Source organism: Photinus pyralis, unplaced genomic scaffold, assembly GCF_008802855.1.
Source record: "Photinus pyralis isolate 1611_PpyrPB1 unplaced genomic scaffold, Ppyr1.3 Ppyr1.4_LG4, whole genome shotgun sequence".
Lineage (NCBI taxonomy): Eukaryota > Metazoa > Arthropoda > Insecta > Coleoptera > Lampyridae > Photinus > Photinus pyralis.
The window spans coordinates 44165763-44190406 of NW_022170511.1; the positions used below are offsets into that span (position 1 = coordinate 44165763).

General features: G+C 38.2%; 1 protein-coding gene across 8 annotated transcripts in view; it reads right to left on the reverse strand.

Annotated features, from left to right (window-relative positions):
* Window positions 1–24644, reverse strand: part of LOC116167613 (teneurin-m) — a 93575-nt gene that overhangs the window by 18501 nt on the left and 50430 nt on the right. For 2 of the 8 annotated variants that reach the window (XM_031483007.1, XM_031483011.1), the window contains 12 exons: window positions 18053–18334; window positions 17858–18001; window positions 16901–17068; window positions 11403–11680; window positions 11129–11345; window positions 10861–11055; window positions 10546–10755; window positions 10164–10499; window positions 9907–10114; window positions 9609–9635; window positions 1524–2326; window positions 1228–1477 (listed from right to left, as the gene is read on the reverse strand). In XM_031483007.1, the coding sequence (XP_031338867.1) occupies window positions 1228–1477; window positions 1524–2326; window positions 9609–9635; window positions 9907–10114; window positions 10164–10499; window positions 10546–10755; window positions 10861–11055; window positions 11129–11345; window positions 11403–11680; window positions 16901–17068; window positions 17858–18001; window positions 18053–18334 (3118 nt within the window). The other 6 variants (XM_031483009.1, XM_031483010.1, XM_031483008.1 and 3 more) reach the window with 6 other exon arrangements.

Genomic DNA, 24644 nt, shown 5'->3' on the forward strand with positions numbered 1-24644 from the left:
TTTCCCTCGAAGAGATAAATCAGGCGTTTTCCTATTCAAATTCCCTTCCTGAAAAAAAGGTCTCGCCTAGTGTGAAAAGTTCTTGCCTTGAAGCTGCTCCTCCCCCTCCTGACCCTTCCTTAAGCGAAAAAGGCTTGGGGTTGGCGGGTTCTCAAATCCTTTCCTTCTTTTTCGAGCTGTTTTGCCAATTTAATTTTCCATGAGATTTCAGCTTCTGGCTTTTGCTTTCAGTTTATTTGGCGAGTTCCGCTCTCCACAGTGATTGACCTTTAGTAAAAATGCTGCGTATCACCCGGAGGAGACCGTAGGCCACGATTTGAATTTGAAACCCGATGGCATCCCCAAACTGGGACGACCTACGGTTTACTAGAGCGGAATTATGAGTCATATTTCCGCAGGTAACGACCTTCGCGACTACCAGCAGATCTCCGATTTGAGATCTAAATCCCTCCGCGAGGGCGTAACGCAAGAACGTCTCGTCGTGGAAGAGTAGGAAATGTTTTCTAGGCGCTTTAATAAATCTTTTTTACGTATTTTGGCCAATTCTCAAAAGGTAAACAGAGCCTGCACAACTAAAGGGAGTTATATAATTTTTACCTGCGAAACTGGTACCTACACCGAAGTAAGCTTTCTTTAAAATCAGTGGTGGTAGGTGGCTTTGTGCGGCATACTATGTGTAATACAAAGTGATATCGAGAAACGAACACTGAAGTAGGTATAATAACTTCCTATACTCACAGAAAGTGTAGTCATTTATAAATTTGTTTTCTGTTTTTTGAAGTGTCTTAAAAGCACAAAAAAAACAAAATTTGGGAACTGTTGGAGAATGGTGCACCCGCGCACAACGTCCAAATCGTGCGAGCCCATCGCACAAATTGTTCATTTCCAGGAAATTTGCCCGACAGCTCTTCTTGCACAATTCGGGCGTTGTGCGCAGGTGCACCATCTTGTTGAAACCAACAATTTCCGACTCTTGTTTTGTGTAGTATATCGTTGTACTCGTAGTCAAAAACGGTACTCAATACAGGGTGTACTTTTTTTATGGGTCATATAACCGTCGTATCTTCTATAACTCTATAACTAAGGTGATGTCAGCCTACCTTACAGTAAAATAGTGTAGAAAAAATAATAAATTGCTAATAGTAACAATTTGATGTATGAGTACCAATGGTAAGAAATTTTTTCTCAGTTTTGGTAGGGATCTAATACTTAGTCTAAGTGACTTACTTCAGTCTAACAACAGTTTGCACTGTTCCGTCCGTGAGAATTTTTCGAATCAAGTTAAAATCGCCAACAAAAATCGACCCATCCGGAGCTGTTGCTAAAGCAACCGGCGCTAACAGTCTTTGTTTGGAAGCAATTCCATCACAGTCGTTACATTCCAAAGGCCTTTGATGACCGTCGCCCATCGTTGTTATAATCACTCTGGGCTTATGTTTCAGGTAGATATTGGCACCATCCCCTTTCTGCAGAATACCTGAAAGCAAAAACATGGGGAGATGCTTCAAAAGTGCATTGCTTACCTTCGTGGAAGTTATATCGATGATGGATGTCCAAATTCCATCCGCCGACATCCGAAATACTCATGTCGTGGCCGCTTAATTTCGTCGTTTGTACGTCCCAAATCACATTTTTACAATCGCTATATTCGTACCCTACCTTAATCATCGCCGTTGTGACACCGTAAACTCGCTGCCGATAAACATTCAGCCGATTCCAAGCGTAGGTGAATTTGATAATGGGATCAGCTTCGAAGACTTTCTCAAATAGTATTCCCTCAATCGTAATACGTAAATGGATCAGGTTGAGTGTCGGCGGAATAACGTCGGGAGTTAGCTGTAGCTGTATGGTCGAAAGGTAGCCGGCCGTTCGCGAGCTGTGATAAACCAAATTTAATCCGGTGCCCGGAATTTGCAAGCTCTCTTGCACAACTTGAGATTCGGCCAAAATGGCGCTCTTATCCGGGCAGGCCCCTTGAAATCCGTGCTTCCACGTCGCCAGGACCACGGGTTTCATTGTTTCGTAATTGTGCGCGGAACACGGCTGAGGTATATTCACTATACCTTTGTCCTCTCCGATATTCATTATAACATCGTCGATTATTACGACTTCGTTCCACGGCACGAATACGATGTGCTTTTCGGGTCTAAAGGGTTGTCTTCCAAATTGAAGGGTGACCGCTCCTCCTCCGTTTACAAGAAGATCGAACCAACCGTCATCTCTGGTTAAGGTAAAGCCTTCCAATGGAGTATTCGTGCTAACCCTTACGCCCATCAGTCCTGTACCCATTTGAGTCGTAACTCGCCCTCTAATTACCGCCGACCGACTGCATAGAAAGCATACATTACAATACCGTAGAGACCGTTTCTAACGTGTGTTAAATGAGTACCTTATACAGGGTGCCCATTATGTATGTACTATCTTCGGTAAAATTATCGACATGCTAGTAACAAAAATTTCTCTTATGAAAGTTGTTTAACCATTTTATTTCCCGGCATTCAGTTGATTTTTATCCAGAAAAACAAATGAAGTAACGGAAAACAATTTGGAATTTCTTTTAGCTTTCCTTTGTCCGTATTTAATTTAAAACTCAAAACATTACTCGAAACTGGGCATTCCAGTATTTTCAAAATCCATTCGAAGGGAAATAAAGTAGAAACAACATTGAACATTTATTGCTTTGGATGGATTCCATTGAAATCCATCGCGTTTTACTGTGGAATCATTTAAAGGGTGGGGTGGGAAATATCTAGCAAGAGGATCTTTAAATCAAGATCCACGCGGAAAATTTTCTTCTGTGGTTAGAAACAGACGGGGGATACGCCCACAGTGCGCCAATTTAAAATTCATAGAACAAAATATGAACATTAGTTTCAAATGGCTTGTGTGGACCGGAAATTGGATTGCAGCGGAAGTTCTCGAGATTGGCAATTCAGGAAGCCCTATGACGAATCTGATGATTGTAACCTACAAATGAGCCCATCACGAATGCCGACAATATCCGATGACGGGTGGTGGAAGACCAAAGCTATTTGATCTTCAATATTGTTGATGAATTGCTCCATTTTTAATTAGTGTTGTTGCTAAAGTTAAGGGTAGTTGTATTTCACTAATTTTTATTAAGGAAATTAATTGGTCCTGATGATGGACGAAGCTCGTCCGAAATCGATCGCGACCAATTAATTTCTTAATAAAAATTAGTGAAATACAACTACGTTACTTATGATCTCCAACTCTGACACAAGGGAATCCATAAATAGAAATTTAGCGGCAACTTTAGAAACGTGCCCAGTGTACTATATGTTGCTGGTTACTTAATTTATAAAATGGACCTGAAGTTTAACTGTGACCTTTGCATCTAGTGTTGCCGCGAGACGAGACCAAGTCAAAGTCTCATCTCGCCCTGGTTCAGTCTCGTCTCGTCTCTCCATACTATCCAAAAATGGTGTAGAGCATATAAAAGGCACAACGAAGGCATGACAAATAATAATCTATCTGCTAATCACGAAACATAATTATGCGTATTTTAAGGATTTGCTTTACCATTCTGCAGCTAAAAAATATTAGCTTTCATAAAATGTATCTGGACGTAATGTAACTAGGTAGGAAAGTCTCACTGAACTGTTTGTTACTTAAATACTTAAAGATAATCTGTCCAAGTTATTTTGTAAAATCGTACTTGTATGGTCTTAACTGCCCGGTAAATTTGTATCTATACCTACAGTACCTGTATTTGGATATGTCAATTTAGCAAGAACACAAAGAAAAGAGTAAACTCATACTATAGTACCTATAGCATTTTAGCCCCAATATGGCGACCAGAACGAACTACCAATCAAGAACGAACTACCAATCAAAAACGAGATACCCGGTTGTAACCACTGTTCGAAATTGAGTCACTATACCTATATTTTTAAAAACATACCTTAGAGACAGAGTCCAACGTGTTTTTAAAAACATACCTTAGAGACAGAGTCCAACGTGTAGTGTATAATAATCATGTGTCAGGCGTGATTACTGTCACATCGGGTGTCCCGCAAGGTTCCACCCTGGGGCCCCTATTATTTTTACTATTTATTAATGACCTTACAGATACAATTACTTGCAACAAGCTCCTCTTTGCAGACGATTTAAAAATTTTTTGTTCAATTAATTCAGTGCAAGATTGCTTATTCCTCCAACAGCAACTTAATTTAGTTCTTCACTGGTGTTGTACTAATGAGTTGCCTCTGAATGTATCTAAATGTAAAGTGGTCTCGTATACAAAAAGAAATCAACCTATCGAGTTTAGTTATCTCCTTGACTCAATTAAGCTAGATCGCACAGATCTTGTCAAAGATCTAGGTATTTATTTTGACCATAAACTTACTTTTACGCATCATTATACCACTTTGTGTCGTTCTGCGATGCGTACCCTTGGATTCATTGTGCGCAATACAAGGTCTTTCACAGAATTGGATTCGCTGAAAACATTATACTTTGCACTTGTGCGTAGCAAACTCGAATTATACTGCTGTGTGATTTGGTTTCCTCGCCACAAAGTGCACATCAACATGATCCAATCTATCCAAAGACGGTTCTTAAAAATGCTGTATTTTACGGAGGAACGAGTTTATCCTGTTCGCGGGTTCAACCATGACCTCTTGCTATCTAAGTACAATTTTAGCTCCCTCGAAAGCAGGAGGAAAGTTGCCTGCCTTACTTTTCTGCATAACATTATTCACAATAAATTGGATGCACCTTATTTGTTGTCATCCATTAATTTTCATATTCCTTCATACAATACTCGTTTCAATGTCTCATTCTCTAGAACTACTCACCTCGCACAAATATTTTATACAAATCTCCTATTGTAAACGCATGTAAATTATTTGATTCAATTTGCCCGAATATTGACTTATTTCATTCCACATTACTCGAAATGGTTAGTTATATTACGTATTAGTTAATAATTTTTGTTTACCCCTTAGATTGCATTACATGTTTTGGTATATCTGTTTATTTAATTATTTTCTTTTATTGTTATTCATGGATTTTTGCGTAGGTACTACTAAGTTACACACTGTATAAGGTTAGAATTTCGTTTCATTTTCTTTATATTATTTTGTACTCTATACATATTAATCTGTTGTTGTCCTGTAATTGGAAAATGTATTTTTTTCTGTTGGACATTAAATATTATTATACCACCCTATCCATAGAAACAATTGGATTTAATGCCATAGACTTGTGAAAATACAAAGGGCTTTTAATATAAAGGAATCCGCGGGATCCTATTAAGTATTATAACCAAATCTTGTTTTTCCGTAGGTATAGACAATTACCATTATTTGAGTCAGGTAGACATATACCTACTGCTATTGATGATGGTACAGAGGTTTAATAAATCAATTGTCCGCCAATAAAATAAAATAAAGCTGTCGAAGGCTTCCTGGATTTAAGAAAAATTACACTTGTATATAACACCTATGGTATAATTATGTCCCAAATCAGTAAAGTCTGGAAGGATTTATGTAAACAATTGGAATTCGGGTTACTTCAATGGATTTTCTTGATTAAAATTTAAAAAAAAAACTTCGTGACTCTCGCCGAGACTGATGGTTAGTCCCGTCTTTGTCGAGACAAGACGAGACGAGACGAGACGAGACTTGGCGGCATCACTATTTACATCCAAAAATTATCAAAGAATAACTAATAAATAAACAAGAATTATTTACGTCATATAGATTATGCTTGCGATAGTAACATAAAATTTTTGAAACGTCCATCAGACGAATTTGCACTAACAATATATCAATTATTGGAACATTTTAATAAAGCGTTTTCGTTATATGAGAACGCTGTGTATAATTTTTAACAGCAGTTATTAAATATTATACAGTGCCATTTATTAAGACGCAGACATAGGGATTTATGCATAGAATTACCAACCACTTACTCTATGGATTTATGTGTATTGTTCTTCCCTATGTCTACTTTTAAATGACAAAATCTCTTCTGAAGGGCGCCTAATTTTATACAACCAAAATAACTTTTTAAAACAAATAAAGATCTGGCAGTCACATTAATTAATTTGAATATTTTCGCTTTGGCTTCCGTATTTTTATTTTCGTTCGTGTGCGATGTAATGTAACTGAAGAAGAAGTTGATAGAATCGATTGGTATAGTGCCGGAAACAGTTTAAGGAGCGTAAAAGATTTATTTTCTGTTAAGCCAAAGCAACAATACTCAAATTAATTAATTTGACAGCCAGATGTTTATTTGTTTTAAAAAGTGATTTTGGATGCATAAAATTAGGGGCCCTTCAGAAGAGATTTTGTCATTTAAAAGCAGACATAGGAAACAATACACATAAATCCATATGCCTACGTCTTAATAAATAGCACTGTATAAGGCATAGCGAATCCAGATAACTATTTTGAAATTATTCTTGTCGTTGGACACCCTATATGAGCCAAAACGTGAGTTAATCTGCAATTTTGTATGTAACAAAATAAATACGATTTGTTTCGTGAGCGTCATGAAACGTATCAAAAGACAATAAGGTTATTAAATTATTGACCTACCAGTGGCGTATTTACGAGGGGGGATGAAGAGGATATATCTCCCTCCCCCCAGAAGAATTGAGTTATCATCATAGCTATTAGGTATTTAGGTAATACTCCGCTATCCGCTCCGCCCACTTTAAAATAAAGGCAATAATAGGTATATATAGAGAGCAATTTTGGTTTTGGTTAAAGTCTAAAGTCACTAAAATCTAAATATTCTGTAGTATTCAGTATTCACTATTCAGTGAGTGATCAGTGTTAGCAGTCAACGATTTGGCTATTCGGCATCGATCGGCAATTCGCTACAATGATGCACAAAATAACAAATAGGTATCAGGTACTTAGTACTGCTACTGAGGGGGGGTACCTGCGTCCTGCCTTTCACGAAATGACGAAAATAAGAATTTTAAATTTTAAAAACAGGAATTTTTTTTGCCCATAACTTTTGATTGAGACGTCTAATCGAAAAAGTACGAATCGTTTTGGATTCTACGCATCCAAATTAACAAGAAAAAGTTTTTTCCCGAGAAATTTTGGTGCAGTCGATTTTTGGGAAAAAAGGAAGGTAATAACTGCCTTTTTTTTGCCCAGAAAAAAAATTGCCTCAGATCGACCCGGAAAAAAATTTTCTTATAGAATGTGGCCTGTAGAATCCATAATTCCAAACAGTTCCAAGATCGGACTACTAGATCAAAAGTTACAGCCCTTTGAATTTTTTGTCGAAATTGGTTTTTTGCCCATAACTTTTGATGGAGACGTCTAATCGAAAAAGTACGAATCGTTTTGGATTCTACGCACCCAAATTAATAAGAAAAAGTTTTTTCCCGAGAAATTTTGGTGCAATCGATTTTTGGTAAAAAAGGAAGGTAATAACTGCCTTTTTTTTTGCCCAGAAAAAAAATTGCCTCAGATCGACGGGAAAAAAATATTTTCTTATAGAATGTGGCCTGTAGAATCCATAATTTCAAACAGTTCCAAGATCGGACTACTAGATCAAAAGTTACAACCCTTTGAATTTTTTGTCGAAATTGGTTTTTTCCCCATAAATATACCTATTATTCAAAGTTTTCGTGACTAATTAAAGCAAAAGCAATAAAGGGGCCTGTCAGCAGTAAGAAATAAAATACCGTTCTAATCTAATATTTTTCGCCTGTTTAACCCCCCCCCCCCCCCCCAGAATACATTTCTACGTACGCCACTGTGACCTACTTGGTATATATGGGTGGAAAAGAAAAAGTGCACCCTGTACACCGCGACTAACTATTTTGAAATTGTATCTAGAGTTTGTAGATTTTAAAAAATAATTGATGTATCAAATTTGAAACAATTATCCCAGAACATAAGAGAGGCAACGCAAAATACGAGAAAAATTGAAACCCTGTATAACGAAAATGACGCCCTTTACACCACGCACATATTTGCATTTTTTTCTTACTTTCACCCCCTGAAATATCTGCATGACAATAATTACCACCCTGTATTTTTAAAAACATGCTTGTCAAAAATTCCCATTAGAGAGGCGCAAATTTTGTGCACGCTTACGTGTAACTTTTGCCTTGAGTCGGCCCTGCTACCTATGCTCAAAGCCGAGCAATCGCATCCTCGCGTTTTTCGGTGAGAGATGCACATCGAACGACGATCATTCATAACTCTCGGAACCAACTAACTCGTGGCGACGTATAAGTTTCGAAACTAGCAGTGGACGCATTCCATATTACATACGTTGCGCCTCTACCCTAATCCTTTACTCAACGCTGCAAGGCAGTGGCATAATCTCACAAAAAGCTTGAAATACAAATGCTAACGTGTTAGGTCATTGAAAAGAGAAAAAAATTTCTATCAAATGAGCTTAATGAAAGTGACACACATAGCGTACAATTTTTAGGTGTTACTATCGACGCACATTTAAAATGGGATCACCAAGTTAATACAGTGGCTCAAAAACTAGCCAAAAATATATATATCTTAAAAGTGTTGCAACATGAGGTACTTATCTAGTAAGGTACTGCAATCTGTTTATTTTGCTCTCTGTCATTCTGTAATGTCTTATTCTGTACTTGCATGGGGTCACGCAGCAGATAGTCATAGGGTATTTAGTCTACAGAGAAGAGCGGTAAGAATTCTAGGTCATGTCGGATACAGAGATAACTGTAGAGATTTGTTTAAAAAATTCGAAATCCTTACTTTTCCGTCACTATATATTTTAGAATGCGTTCTATATGTACATACCAGGAAAGACCAGTACTTACAACATAGAGATCTACACTCTCATGACACCCGATCAAAAAATAAGTTGTACACAAACCAATACCGACTAACAAGAACCCTAAACAGTCATTGTCGGCAATCTATTAATTATTATAATCATCTTCTCGACAAAATAACAACTTTGAAGTATGATAACTTCAAACGTACAGTAAAGAAGTGGCTAATCGGAAAAGCATTCTTCTCTACCAGAGAATTTTTAGAGTCTAAATGTTTTGTTTAAGTGTGTTATATCTGATTGTTATCTCTTGCTTTTATTGTGACGTGTGTAAATACTTTATGTATATTCAACACAAATAAAAAATATGAATATGAATATGAATATGTGCGTTGATTTAAAAAAAAAAATTCAATTGTTTTTCGTTATTCATTTGTTCATATAGAAAACATTGTAAACAGTCGATATTTATCTAGATATATACTATATTCCTCAGATTTGTTAATCTGAGCTACATTCCATACATAATGGGCACCCTGTATAATCAAATATTGTTTAATTTAAAAAGAATTGGCTTACATAGTTCTACTAGCAAAAATGAATTACAATTATACCTAAGAACGATATGACGTAGAGTACACAGAAAATGCGATCAATGGTGAGCGCATGTTTATTGATGTTGTGTGTTGTACATATACCACTACTTATGTTCGATCATGCCGTTTATGCAAAAGACAAAATTAAGCAAAATAATAAGTCACAAACACAAGTGGATAAAACAAAGTGAAACAGGCATGAGCAAGCGTCAACCTATCTAAATGACTAAACTCCATTACCGAAAACTGCACTAGCCTTACCTTGTATTGAAGTGATTCCAAAATACGCTGAGCAGCAAGAATAAGAAAAGTTGCAATGTTAAAAGTGTGATCCGAGATTTTTTTTGTTCAAATTGAGACTTGTGGATTGAACTTTTCACAAAAACAAAATAACACTTAACACAAAGAGGTGATTGTATGAAATTGAACAGCAAAAATGGGAAAGTGTGACGTAGGGCACAACAATGCTGGTACTATAAATGTTCGACATATAAACGTTAGTACACCAAAAACCATTAAAAAAGATTAGCAAAATAAAATTCAGGCACTTTCCACATACCTTTCGTTAAATGTCTCCTGGCGGGCGTAATTCTGTAAGCTGCCCTCGTCGATCAAAAATTTCATACGCTCAAAGAACGAGGCCGTAATCGCCGGCGGTTGTTTGCGCAGAAGAATATCTATCGGTTTCGGGGCAGACACACACAACTGTGAGGTTCGACAAAGATGGTTCGAGCAACACTCGGGATCTTCGCAGTCGACTAATCCATCTGAAAAGGGCAAGCCATGGTGTAGTGAGGAAAATAAGGCGAACGTTACCTTTGTCATTATCGCGGCCGTCGCTGCAGTTCTGTTCGAGAAGCACGCTACAATCCTTTCCGTCCCAGCCGCTATCACAGCGGCACTCCCACGAATTCTCAGCGTTAAACCTGCACTGTCCGTGAGACGAGCAAGTGTTAGGGCAACCCTCGAGAGTGCAATGCTTTCCGTTCCATCCGGTCACGCATAAACAAGTTCCGTTCTTGCACTGACCGTGCTCGTTACACCGCGCATCGCATTGTTTCAAATTGCAGTAGTCGCCTGTCCACCCCGGCTCACACTGGCACGTGTCTGAGATGCAACGACCGTGAGAACCACAGTCTAAATCGCACAGTTCTGCAAAGAAACCCAATCACATGCTTGGAAAATGAATTTAATTTACCTTTTGAGCAGTCGTCACCCGACCATCGAGATTCACAGGTACAAGTCTGTGTTTCTAAGTCAAACGTTCCGTGCCCGGAACAGTCGGGCAGACACTGTAATGCCTCTTTGTCGGTCTCTCCGCAGTCTAAGCCTTTCCATCCTTTTTTACAGAAGCAGGTCCCTTCTATACAGAAGCCGTGCCCTGAGCATGTCGGATGAGGACAGTCGACTAATAAACAAAAGATGATGATTAGGTACTCATGCCGCCCAAGTCGATTATAAAGTGATAATTAGTAAAGTGCATGCATATTGTTAATTAGACAAGTTTCCTCACCCTCTTCACAAAATTTCCCTTTATAACCACGCACGCATGCGCATTTTCCATTAACACAGTGACCATGCCCATTGCAATCGGGCACTTCGCATTCATCATGTCTCAAGGAGCATTCCTTGCCTTTCCATCCTGGATTACATTGACATTCACCGTTAATATACTCCCCTCGCTGGCTGCACAGAACGGGGCATACACCTGATAACGAGAGTTTTAGTCATGCTAAGCGTTAGTGTGCCAATCGCATCAGGCGTGCAAAGTTAAGACTTACTTTCGCTACAGTCATCGCCACCGAAGCCGGGATTACATTGGCAGTGCCCCATTAAACATTCGCCCTTTCCGCTACACCCATTCGGACAATTGTGGGTCATATCGTCGGCAACTGTGGCAATGAACGCGATCTCTTGAACGTCACCGTCGTCATTGTACAAAGACAAAAACCAGTGCCCCTGCTCCATATAATGCGTGACCTCCTTACGCACCGACGGCTGAAGAAATTATAGCTTTAGTGCAAAAAGTGGAGAGTGCACAATAATCGCACTCACATGTGACGCTCTGGTCGTGCGAGCTTTAAATCCGCTCAAAACCTCCAATATGTGATACTGAGTGTGCGTCGGTAACGCATTTCTTCGGGCGTAAACGCCTATACTGGCACCACGCGGAATGTTATAATCGAATTTAACGTACGCGGCTTCCGACTGATAAAACTGCATGTTCCAGTAACTATAAGGTAAAATCTCTTTTGATAAACGCTGACCTAACGATATTTGAGAAAACGTGGTGCCGTCCGGTGGGAAGGACTGAGCCGGAAATGTTCGTCCACCTAAAGAAGAAGGGAATATACATTAGTAATATTAAATTAAGCAGAAGCTAGGACGATTGTTAAGAAATGCGGCTAATAAAGCGATTCGCAATTTACAAGAGTAATGTAATAGCGATGATTATACCTGCAAAGCGTTTATTTATAACACATGGGATTAAGTACGTTAACCTAATCTCAACCTCGCACTCAGGAACTACGTTGGCTTATAGAATTCAAATTTTCTCGTATTGCCTTCGGACTGTTAAATGACATCTTATACTCTCAGAGTGTACTTACAATCATGATTCAACTTTCTGATTGGTCAAAGAAAAAAATAAATTAGATTTACCAAAAGAGGGTGGTAACAGCAGAAAAATAAACTTCTTCATTGAAAAAGAGTAACATATAATTTGATTCATATTGCACTAACCTGAAACCGCCTAACAGAATGCAGTAACTCAGTGCATAGGTACCTATGCTAAGATTCCACGTAAGGATACATTTTTTTAGCAATCTTGATATGAAAACAAACACATTGCAAATGGGTTGCCTAAAAAAGATTACCCAAATTCTCTAGTTCTATTTCTATCTCATGGAGAGAGCGCATGCGCACCCTCTTACAACAATTCGTACACCACGACCAGCTGTTACGCTGCATCCTTCTCTTTCACACGGAACTAAGTAACGCACGACAGAGAAATATGTGTATTATTCCCTGTGAAAGAGGGCGCAACGTAACAGCTGCCCGTGGTGTAAGCATCGATGTAACAGAGTGCGCATGCGCTCTTTCCATGTCATTAGAAGCCGATAGAAATATTTTAATTAAGCGTAGTCTCGATTTAATTTTTTTAGGCAACCCATTTGCAATAATGGGTGCTTACATATTAAGATTCCTAAAAAATGTATCTCATTCATTCATTCATTCAGTAAACAAATAAGTGATGGTTGACCTCATGTGGGATCTTGTGTTCAAGGAGTATCCATAGTACTGTATTATCATAGCCTGCCATCTCCTAGTGCCAGTAAAAACTAAAAGTTGTCACATAAAAGTTAAAAGTTCAAACTTGTATTATCAGAAGTGGGATATTAAAAAAAAACCGTTATCGTTAGTGTAGTGCACAACAAAGATCGACATGGCATAAGAGTTATCAGCGGAACCTCTTCAAACGCTTTCGGGGATGATTGTTGCCGCTATCCGTGATTCTACAATCCGGAACTCTTTCATACAGCGAGATACAATCAAGATTGACCATCAAATTTGGCGCCATTTGAAACAAGTGCGCAGAAAGCATAAAATTCTGCGACATTCACCAGATGGCAGGAGGTTCAGACAAGGAGCATGAATGAAGGAACATTATCTCCTCAACCCAGACCACCATAATTCCCGATGCCACCGTATCGTGCTGCTAACGGAACAACTGGGTATATCGGACTACTTCACGCGATTTACTTGTGCACTTGGCTTGAGTAAGGTACCAGACGGTGAACATTGACGCATCTACATGGGCATCGAACTACAGGAGCCTTTGAAAATCCTAGTGAGTCCTAACAATCCGGAAACTCTCTCATACAGAGAGATCCAATCAAGATTGACCAATCATTTTGACGCCATTCGAAACAAATATGCAGAAAGAAAAAAATTCCGCGACATTTACTAGTAGATGGCATGAGAATCGATCGGTTGATGCAAAAGGACCAACATACTGCGAGTAGGGTAATTTTTTACACCGCATGTCGACCGAACAGCTACGGAAAGGCCTTGAATCGAAGGGAATGTGTTTACAAGATCATCTCTCGAAAACCGCCGGGTACGAGATTGCGTACGCACTTGAAGCCACCCGTAACATCGCAGACGAAAGGAGTCGCAACAAATCCTTACTTGACCAATCGAATTGCTTATGAAAAGCAGTGAGTAAAAATGCCATAAGGTTTATAAACCGACGGCAAAGGTTTGGCCGACCAAAATTCACAGACGACCAATATACAGTCGTCGAGTTACATGCGCTGTGTGTGGCGAGAACCATCACTGGCACCAGTGTAAGTTTCTGGATGCAGAATGTCTGAAGTGTGGTAAGAACATATTGCCATGGACTGCAGGTCTAAACCAAAGCAACGAAGGGCGCACCAGCTTACCGAAGAACAGAGTCTAAACCCAAGCAACGAAGGGCGCACCAGCTTACCGAAGAACAGAGTCGAACTTATCAGATCCCAGTCTATGGGGAAGAATTTTATACATGCCACCATAGATGCAACACAGTCAAGATGAACACCAGTGCTCCTTGCACATGATGAGCAAGCAGAGATTAGGCCATCGCATCAATTGCATCGGTAAGATTTTTCCGTACCACCTCCAGGATGAATCTCGACCTTTCCATCGTCGATGATGCATTCGAAGCGCTTCTTGGGTGAGAGTAGATCTCACAGTTTGTGCAACCACGGTCAATCCACAAACTGACCAACCTGTCCCCAAACCAGCAGAAAGAGCTCGGTGTCATCCTCAATTGCTACGACGTTTTCAGTGGCTCACCTGCAAAAATTCAGCGGAAAGATGGCACCACGCTCATCTTTTCGAAAGCAGGCGATGTTCCTGTAGCCCTGTGAGCAGCTTACAATAAGGAAATCGACGCCATCGGGATTCTACAAGAAGGTAGCCTACTCCGAGTAGGCGTAAACAACAGTACATATTATCATAAAGAAGAAAGAAAAATTAAGAATCACGAGCAGCTATTAATCTCAATCCACGGGTAAATTCAGCCACGCCTTGACGCTTAATACCCCAACATGTAGTCTAATTTGCCCAACCCGTGCCATATATCGTGCAGCCAACATTCCCGCTTTCTGGCAGCGCCGAATGGAAATGGTGATGTAGGACCTCTCCAATGTTGTAAGTTTATTCGACGAAATTATAGCATTTGCCAACGGTTTTGGAAAACTGATGCAGACTCGAACCCGCAACACTGGAGCGTTTCCGCCAACGTGGTCTTAAGATCAACCAAGCGAAGTGTGAGTCCATCTTGGAATTCCTGGGTCATAAAATCGACGCAAATGGCGTTCACAAGCAGATGCCTATTCAGACCTGTACTAGATGCGCCCAAGTCAAAGTCACCAGAAGAACTCCAGTTATTTTTGGGTAAGGCCACCTACATCTCTAACCTTTCAAAGACTGACCGGCCACTTAGGGATATTTGTTACTGAAAGATCCATTCGTTGGGACACCAGAGGACGACAACGCCTATGAAGATATTAAAAAATGCTCTAATCTCACCAAAGATACTCACACAACAGATGCCATCAAAACAGGACTGGGAGCAGTGCTTTCGCATCAACTCAGCAACGGGTAAGAACGACCGATTGCATATGCTAGGCGCCATTTTACGTTGATCACGGATCACAAACCTTTGACGCGATTCTGCATCACGAAAAGTCGCTTCCAGTCCGGTGGGCATTAGTCGCGCTTCAACTAAGACGTCATCTTCAAGGCGTCAAAACAAAACGTAAATGCCGATTACTGTTCCAGAGTACCCCTTTTTATCCTCCACCAACCAGAACCAAAGCTCAACTTCGCCAGAAAGTGAAGAGGTGCAGGACGATTTTGACATATTCGCAGTTAACCGGCAGCTTCCGATCACATCTGAAATCATCGCACTCGAAACCAGAAGGATCCTCACCTCGCCAGAATCATCCAACTCCAACATCCAACGGAGGGACAAGATCTTTCCCGGCACAAATTCAAGGCACCTGAGGTAAAATAAAACTGCCTAATATTGGGCATCGAGTGGTAGTTCCACCGCAACGAATCGGAATTGTCAAAATGGCACGTTCTTTTGTGTTATTTGGCGAGGCATCGACATGGACAATCGCCGAGAGGTTCAAGATCTTCCTAAAAAGCAGTGGCGTGAAATACCACAAACGGACAGCACCGTATCATCCATCCACCAATAGACAAGCAGGGCGCTATGTTCAAACGGTTCAAGACACTCTATACCTATGCTATGGGAACTACGAAAGGAACCGGTTAGCCAATTCCTATGCTAATTCCGTAAGGCGCCACACTACCACCACTGGACAGCCTCCAAAGCGCAACGGTTCTTGGGATGCGAACTCCGAACGCGTCTCAACCTGGCAGGACCCGATAACATTCACACCACAGTCTCGGAAAAACGATGGACATTTCGGACTCTTGAAGCTGATCAAACTTTTGATCCAACGGGAATACCTTCGATATCAAACCGCGAATACCTTGGAAACCGTACTCTCAGACCGGACCTCTCGAAAAGTAATTCCCACTCAATTATTGAGTAACTTTACCCACGCCCACAAAATGGCAGAACATTTTTAAAATAATAATAATAATAATAATAAATGACTTCAATAGACAATTTCTATACAGGGCCTGTCTAAATGGCGGAATTCAGACAGGGATATCATCCGTGTCTGCTCTTCCACTCAACCTTGGGGATACATAATTTTTATTGGTTAGTGACTTTCTTTCCACCAATCCCGAGCTAGTCTTAATGTCGTTAATCATTGATCTAAGCCCTAAGGGACTGTAACGTTACGCAGTTATTAAAAAGTAGGTAATTTTGAGCCCTTACCCAAACTCCTTGACGCGACAGACGATTAGAGACAATTAACAGAACAAAAGAAGCATTGATAATGACCATGTCATCATCAGATTGATTCCAATAATCAAAATGAAAACTAATATTAGTAATATTTGTCTAGAAGGCTGTTCCAGAACCTTGACTTTGGATGCGGTCAGCGGACAACAGCGACAAATCATAAGTAAGCTCGAGTAGTAATGGGAGGAGGGTTAGCATAATTGTTTCAAATATCAATAAAGACCTATTTTGAGCTCCGGTACTAGCTCTAGCAGATTGGCTGTTTAAATTTGGTTCATTTTGTATGAGAGATTACGTAAAAAAAAAAGGGGGAGTGTAAGGTATCAAGACTGATGTTTAGAATATGTAAAACGATATGTCGTGCACATCCATTGGTTTTCCATATCATATGACTGTATTATAGTGAAACTTATGCAAAGGAGTACCGTTTTTTTGATTACAAAGACTTCATCGCTACAATTAGTAGATTCTCAACGAATAATCGCATCACAAACTACCACTACCTACTAAGAAAGGACAATAAGTGCGTTGGTCATGCATGACATTAAGTTAGAATAGTGCAATGAAATACTAAACTCGGTTAGTTGGCGCAAGCACATTTAAAACGACACAACCCTACCTTCAAGTATAAGAATGGTAGGAAGACAAGGTAACTTCATACTACTAACATCGGAAGAAACGGTTTCGGTGCTAGTCACTTCCGGCGTGGTATCCGTATACGTGGTAGCGTCTTCCGTGCTACTCGTAGTGTTCTCTACGTCTAGCACGTCGGTATCGGTCTCATTCTCTGCAAAAACGTTGTCATCATCTAAACACGGACAAGAGCATCTACATTGACCGCCCCAATGCGGGTGTGGTTCTTCTTTATTAATCGCAACACTCGCGTTGTTAGTTTGCGGCTCGTTCTCTTTGGGTTTTTGCATTAAACTAGCCGGCTCTAATTGCGGATGGAGATTAATTTCGGGATACTTATCACCAACTGTCGGTATGGATAGCGATAACACATAGAAAGGTTGGCTCGCACCGGACTGGGCACCGATCGATACATTAATGAAAAGATTAGAAGTGTTTAGTGATGGTAGTTGAAGCACATTTGTATTAGGGATAGGGTTAGTACCAGCATGCATCCCAGTATCAACGGTCTTGTTGTGTACAGATTTCGCTTGTTCGCCCAGTTTGACGATTTCAATTTCTTCATCGCCATAGGAATATACGGGATAGTCGTGTTGCATTAGATCTAAGTCGGCTATTTCAGATTGGAAACTCCGTTCTGTAGTTTCAGTCGTAATTTCAATCGAATTAATGTCAGTGGTGGTTTCTGAAGGAGCTTCTGTTACCGTGGTAGTTTCTTCGGTACTACCATCAACGCTAAGATTTTCAAGCGATAAACTGGTGGATTTAACGTCATGCAAAGGTGCAATTGTGTTCGATGGGTCAAAACTAGCATGCGTACTACTAACGTGCCCGTTAACACTTATGTTATTATTATTGTGTGATACATTGTGTAAGAACACAGAGGCATGCGGAGTATTATCACTATTTCTGCGTTTCCTAGAGAAGATGAAAAGATGATTACCTCCAGACATGGGTCGAGGTTTGCTAGACGTTGAGAGATTTGTTTCGGATGTCGTCGTTTTCGACGTGGGAACTTCCGAATTTTCGCCTACTAAAACTGTACACGTTTTTGTCGTCTGATATGACCAGTTTAATAAACTCGAAGCTGCAAGTAAAGAATTAAGCGGTTATCGCCGACCAGATCTCACTTTCTTACCCGAAACGTACGTTAACGCTGCGATCAAAACAATCGAAAGAACTACAAAAAATATCGCCGTGCACTTCCAGCTGCATTTAGACGCGAGCCCTTTTTGAAAATGGAATCGACTCGCCGGCGGAAAATGGCTGGAGTTGGGGCGGCGTAAATTATTGCGGACGGGTAGGACTGGTACTGGGGTCCCGTATGGAAGACCACATCTATCAGAGTTCTTCATATCTTTCGAAGGACTACTGCACGATGAATTTGATTTATAATCCATTGTTGGATTCTTTGAATGATCTGGAAAAAAATGGTGGGTGTTAAATTGGTACATTGTTACGAAGGTACACTATTAACATTCTGAGACGAGACGAGATGTGTATCATTACAACCGATTGTTGTTTTTTAATAGCTTACCTTTTTACATGTATATTATCTGATCAAATTTCTTTGTGGCACCTACATATGTTATTTCGTGTATGCGTAGGTAGTGAATCCGATAATGATCCTAAACTATACTGTTGCTCTATGTTAAACTTCAGCGGAAAAGGCGTAAAGGGTTTCAATGAAATTTTTATCTTCTCAATTATGGCTTGCTTAAATAGGCGTGGGTTTTCGAAACTGTAGCTCACTGTCTAGATAGAAAAGAGAAGAGGCAATGTGTCTTAAAATGATATTCATTAATTATCCCTATGCCTTTTGGAGCAGTGGGAAAAGAAAAATTGCCTACACTCAATCATACGTTGGTCACCGTTGATAGAATTAGAAACTATCCCTTTTGTTGAACAGTCCCCCAAAATTCAAATCCAAAAAGGGCGGTGGTTACTAACAACTAGTATTTTCAATTCCATAGTTAGGTTAGTTGTTTTTCTATCACGTTCTTTTTAGCTTCCCAACATGAGCTGGGGTAGCTCACCGTTTTTTGGACATGTCAAAATTCTATCAAATGTCGACGTTTTACAAAGCAACGTTCAAGGAATATTTTTTTCCGTCTGTATGTACAACCATCGATAATCGATAATCGAAAACTTACTGCCATTTAGGCAACGAACCATGCGTTATCTAAAATGGCAACGTTGAAGCGTAAGTTTTCCGGCAGGGATTCGTGTGGGAAGAAACGCAGTGCACACATCCCATACGAATCCCCGCCATTTTAGATCGTGTATGGTTGTTTACAAAGTGGCAGTAAGCTTCCGATTATCATTTCTTTCGTCGGTGATCATACGTACGTATGTTGTCAATTTTCCGAGGTAACGGCTCGACGGATTCGGTTCAAATTTTGGATACGTATATTAGGCATAAGGAAATGGAAAAGACCGGGCCGGATTTTAGAAAAAAAATTTTGGATCGGTGCAACGGCATCGAATTTTTTTTTTTCAAAAAGCAACCTAAAATTTTCAAATGACCTTATTTTTCTGTGAACCTACAACGTACAAAAATTGTGCCAGATTTTATTACACAAAAACTGAGAAAAGAAATGTCAAAGTTAAAAAACAAATTAAAGTTTTTTCGTCAAAACTAAATTAATTCTAATTAGGAATTACAATTATTAATTATATCAACATATTAAAATCAAAAACAAACTACAAACTACAAACCATTGAATCACAATTGATACAAAACTCTACAGGAGAACATTTAAGAAAACGAATTGAATTGTGTTTGCAACACGAAGGCGCTCATTTTGAGCATGTGTTGAAGAAGAGAGGGTTTTAAAATAATTTGATCTTGTCTTCATATAATTTGTGTTTTCCAATTAGTTGATAACTTTGTTGGCTTTTTATTAATTAATTATTTAGATTAGAATCAAGTAGGTATATTAAAGAATCCTTTCCATGATTTGTTTAAAATTCGATTGTCACAAAAATCATGGCCGACTACTAAAAACAAAATCCGAAAAAAAATGGTATTGATTCAATTCAGAAACTATTAAAGATAGCTATAGGAACATGTAAAATATTGCGATTTTGATTCTCTATCTAATGCAATAGTAAGAAAATGGTCATTTCATTAAAAAAACTGAGTTTTTAGTCTGAAATTTCTTAAATTTGGATATCCATAGCGGTCGTATGGAACCTAACTTTTTTTAAATACACATCTTTCTCTATGCACTGTTAAAAATGCGTTACGATAACTACAACCGTTATCAAGTAATCAATCATCAAGGTACCGTCCACATTCGCCATTTTTTTAAAATCAAAATAACTTAAAAACCATAAATTGTAGATATCGATATGTGGGTATCAAAAGAACTGAAATTTCACGTAGAATCCAAAAATGCAATAAAATATTTCCCAGCATGAGCTAGGGTAGCTCCTAGCTCACCGTTTTTTTGGACATGTCAAAATTCCATCAAATGTCGACGTTTTACAAAGCAACTTTCAACTTTCAAGAAATTAGGCAACTAACCATACGTTATTTAAAATGGCAACGTTGAAGTGCAAGTTTTCCGGCAGGGATTCGAATCCCCGCCATTTTAGATCGTGTATGGTTGGTTGCCTAAGTATAAAAATTGTGCCAGGTTTTATTACAGAAAAATTGAGAAAAGAAATGTCAAAGTTAAAAAACAAATTAAAGTTTTTTCGCCAAAACTAAATTAATTCTAATTAGGAATTACAATTATTAATTATATTACCATATTAAAATCAAAAACAAACTACAAACCATTGAATAAAGTGATACAAAACTCTACAGGAAAACGTTTAAGAAAAAGGAATGAATTGTATTTGAAACACGAATGCGCTCATTTTGAGCATGTGTTGAAGAGGAGAGAGTGTTTTAATAGTATATTGAAAGACAAGTGTTACAATGCGACCTATTGTAATACGACAATCTTGTGGCACGAGTGGCGACGCGAAGCGTAGCCACGAGTGTCCGCAAGATAGGAGTATTACAATAAAGCATTGTAACACGCGTTTTTCATACTATTTTTTCTATTTCGGTGCTTTAATTTAATTAAAAAAATCATTATCAGAAACTATAGGGAACATTAGAACTAACATGTTTTATGTTGGGAACACTTTTTATGCAGTTAAGTTTTAGGTTGCCAGCGTAGTAAGACTGGCATTTTGAAGTTCAAACATGGAAGTACCCAACGAAGTACCTAACTTGTACTAACTAGTAACTGCCAACTTAAGAGATGAGTTACCAAAAAAAAACGACTATAATCACTGTCTTCATTGTGACACCGAAATAGAAAAAATAATTTGATCTTGTCTTCATATAATTTGTGTTTTCCAATTAGTTGATAACTTTGTTGGCTTTTTATTAATTAATTATTTAGATTAGAATCAAGTAGGTATATTAAAGAATCCTTTTCCATGATTTGTTTAAAATTCGATTGTCACAAAAATCATGGCCGACTACTAAAAACAAAATCCAAAAAAAATGGTATCAATTCAATTCAGAAACTATAATAGATAGCTATAGGAACGTGTAATATTAAAATATTGCAATTTTGATTCCGTATCTAATGCAATAGTAAGAAAATGGTCATTTCATTAAAAAAACTAAGTTTTTAGTCTTTGAAATTTCTTAAATTTAGATATCCATAGCGGTCGTATGGAACCTAACTTTTTTTAAATACACATCTTTCTCTATGCACTGTTAAAAATGCGTTACCATAACTACAACCGTTTTCAAGTAATCAATCCATTTTTTTTAAAAATCAAAATAACTTAAAAACCATAAATTGTAGATATCGATATGTGGGTATCAAAAGAACTGAAATTTCACGTAGAATCCAAAAATGCAATAAAATATTTCAGGAAGTGCGACCATTTTGAACATATTTTACATCGATTCGGCCTTCAGAGTAACGCCTAAGTACAGATTTTCAAAAACCTACCTATTTCACTTTCGCAGAAATGTTAAATTCTCTGAAGCTTCCAAAAAAACACCCTGTATTGCATTTTCTATGTAGGTAAATGAATGTAATTTGTAAGAAATTTGTAAATACAGGGTGTTTCATTTATTTATAGTAAAAAAATTCAAGGGCAAATCGAGAAAAGCAAAATATAAGATACGTGATTCACGATTTGGTCCCTGGATCTTTAGTTTTCTGTATCATCAAATGGTGGAATTTTGACAATCGTTTGACTTGGGCATCCCTATTGGATAACTATTTCAAATTTGAGCTAAATACCTTTGAAATTGCAGGAGCTATAAAGAAAAAAGTGAACAAATGTTGAAATTTCAACACCCTGTACTCACAAAAAAATAAACCAAAGAATTGCCTCCATCAGCTTGTTTGTACAGGACACTTAGAAACACCTAAGTATATTTTATTGCGTTTTCACAGACTATCCCACATAACATTGAATATTTCTGTAATATACCAGGGAGGGACATTCAAAAAGGTATATTTGAGCATGTATTAAATATACCTAGATGCGAATGGGAATACCTCAGATATTCTGAGAATAAACTTAAAAGAATATTCTTTTGTATATGACGTATGTAAGGGTACGAATTGTGAACATAAACTTGAAAGAACGGTATCCATTTTTTCTCGATATTCTTAGAACATGGTTTACACCCACTACTCTACATATGAAATTTGGAAGTATGAAATATGAATATTTACAGGACATTCATAAAGTTATTAGAATAGGTATGTAGTACACAATACAATCCACAAGACCATGCCATGAGTACCTACAGGTAAGGCGCATTAGGAACTAAACTCTTATAATAAGAACGGAACATAATATTCCTGGAGATGATATACACTATGAAATATCGTACTAAATGGAAATGTTTGTAGTGGCGACATCTAAATAAACTAAGATCTGTAAACTGCATATTAGTCACTTTATTACATTACATTACAAGTGCATAATTGACCTATAATAAAAATAATTTTTAATTCAAAACCAATGTCTAACGAACTAGTTACCTAAAAGAGACATTTTGTGTCGTATATTTGACATGTGGTTATGACACAACGAATATTCCCCGTAGATCCAGGGAATTTTGTAACAGAATATCCAATACCGAAAAATCATGGAATATAATTAATAGTGTGTTCTCAGTTAATAGTGTATTTTCAGTATATGTATATATGCCAGTAGAACGTTCTATGGATATTTGGAATATTCACATACCTTCTTTCTAGCATGTTAAAAGGAATATTGTAAGATTATCCAATCTTATCTGGGATGTATTGCCGTTGTCGAGAAAATTAGTTCTAAGAGAAACAATTGCAGAATATTTTCTTAAAAAAAGAACACACACGACGCGAATTTCGTGACTTGGGGCTTTAATCACTTTTTAAAAGATCGCAGAGGGAAAATTTGTTGAGTCCTGTAGCAAGAAAAAGATGCACAAAACAATAGAAGGAATCCAAAACAAAGCAACTCTCAATTATGTACCTACCAATAAAAACTTGACCAGAATTAATAAACGTTTAAAATATAACATCGAAATTACATTAAATTGTGTACGAGGTGAACAAAAATGTTCTTATGGGCGCAATTTGGTGTTTAGTTATAAAACGGCAACAAACTAATATGACTTTTGGCAGGATGTAAGACTGTTAAATATTTGCGTTGAGCTAGGAAGCTACTCTGTCAATAATTTGGCATACTGGTTTTATTGGTGATGATTAATGGAGCATAATCGAAACACTCAAAAAATTTACGGGAATTCATGCTTGGATTAAGTAAGGTAATTGTTAATTAAAGAAATGGAAATCAGGTTTTTTTACAGAACGAAAGCGTAGTAAATTTTAATTATCCTAGGTAAATTCGCCCACAGAAAATTCCCCCCGCGAAACGTTCCGAGAATTCGCCATGAAAATGCCACTGCATAATACATATAGGGATTTCCTATCGAGAATATGGATAACGTAATGAACGACATTCACCTTCTCCCATACGTAGTGAAATGTGATTAGTCCAGGTGAGTTGGTTGTTCATAACATTACCTAAAAAAATTGGGATACATCGGGCATTTTACGTAGCATTTGGACGGATATTATTTTCGTCAAAGTGGAGACTCACTGTTTTTTCCATGATTAATTTTAAACGACTTCTGGCTTACTAGTCATTTAATTCGTCTTCTACTTGGGTGAGCCTTTGAATGTTATCTAAGCTCAGCTATAGTGGTGTCATCCACGAAGGAATAAAATTCGGCAGGTCGTTTATTTACAGTAGAAATATTAAAGGACCTAACACCGATCCTTGTGGAACGCCCTTATTGACACAGTCAGAAATCTACAATGCAGGTATATATCGAGAATAAGCTAAACGTCGACGGATGCGCTGGTTACCATTGGGTCAGCCAATGGGATACTCAGTGGCGGATTTACAAATTTGCCACCAGAAGGATATTCCATTTTGGGCGCCTCGATTGACTAACTGAAATTCGGTAAAAATTAATATCATTTATTCTAACAGTGAAATTGCAACTTTGATTTGTGTTGTATCGTCTTCATTAAAACAGATTTTCCCTTATTAGCATGATTATTGTGAACTAGGCCCTAGGGGATCGTTGTGTCAGTTTCTAGATTATTTTTACAATCCACGATTTAGTGAAAATTACACGAGAAATTATTTTTGGGTAACTTCTGAGCTAAAAAAGCTCAATCACGTACCGATTGTAAGATGCA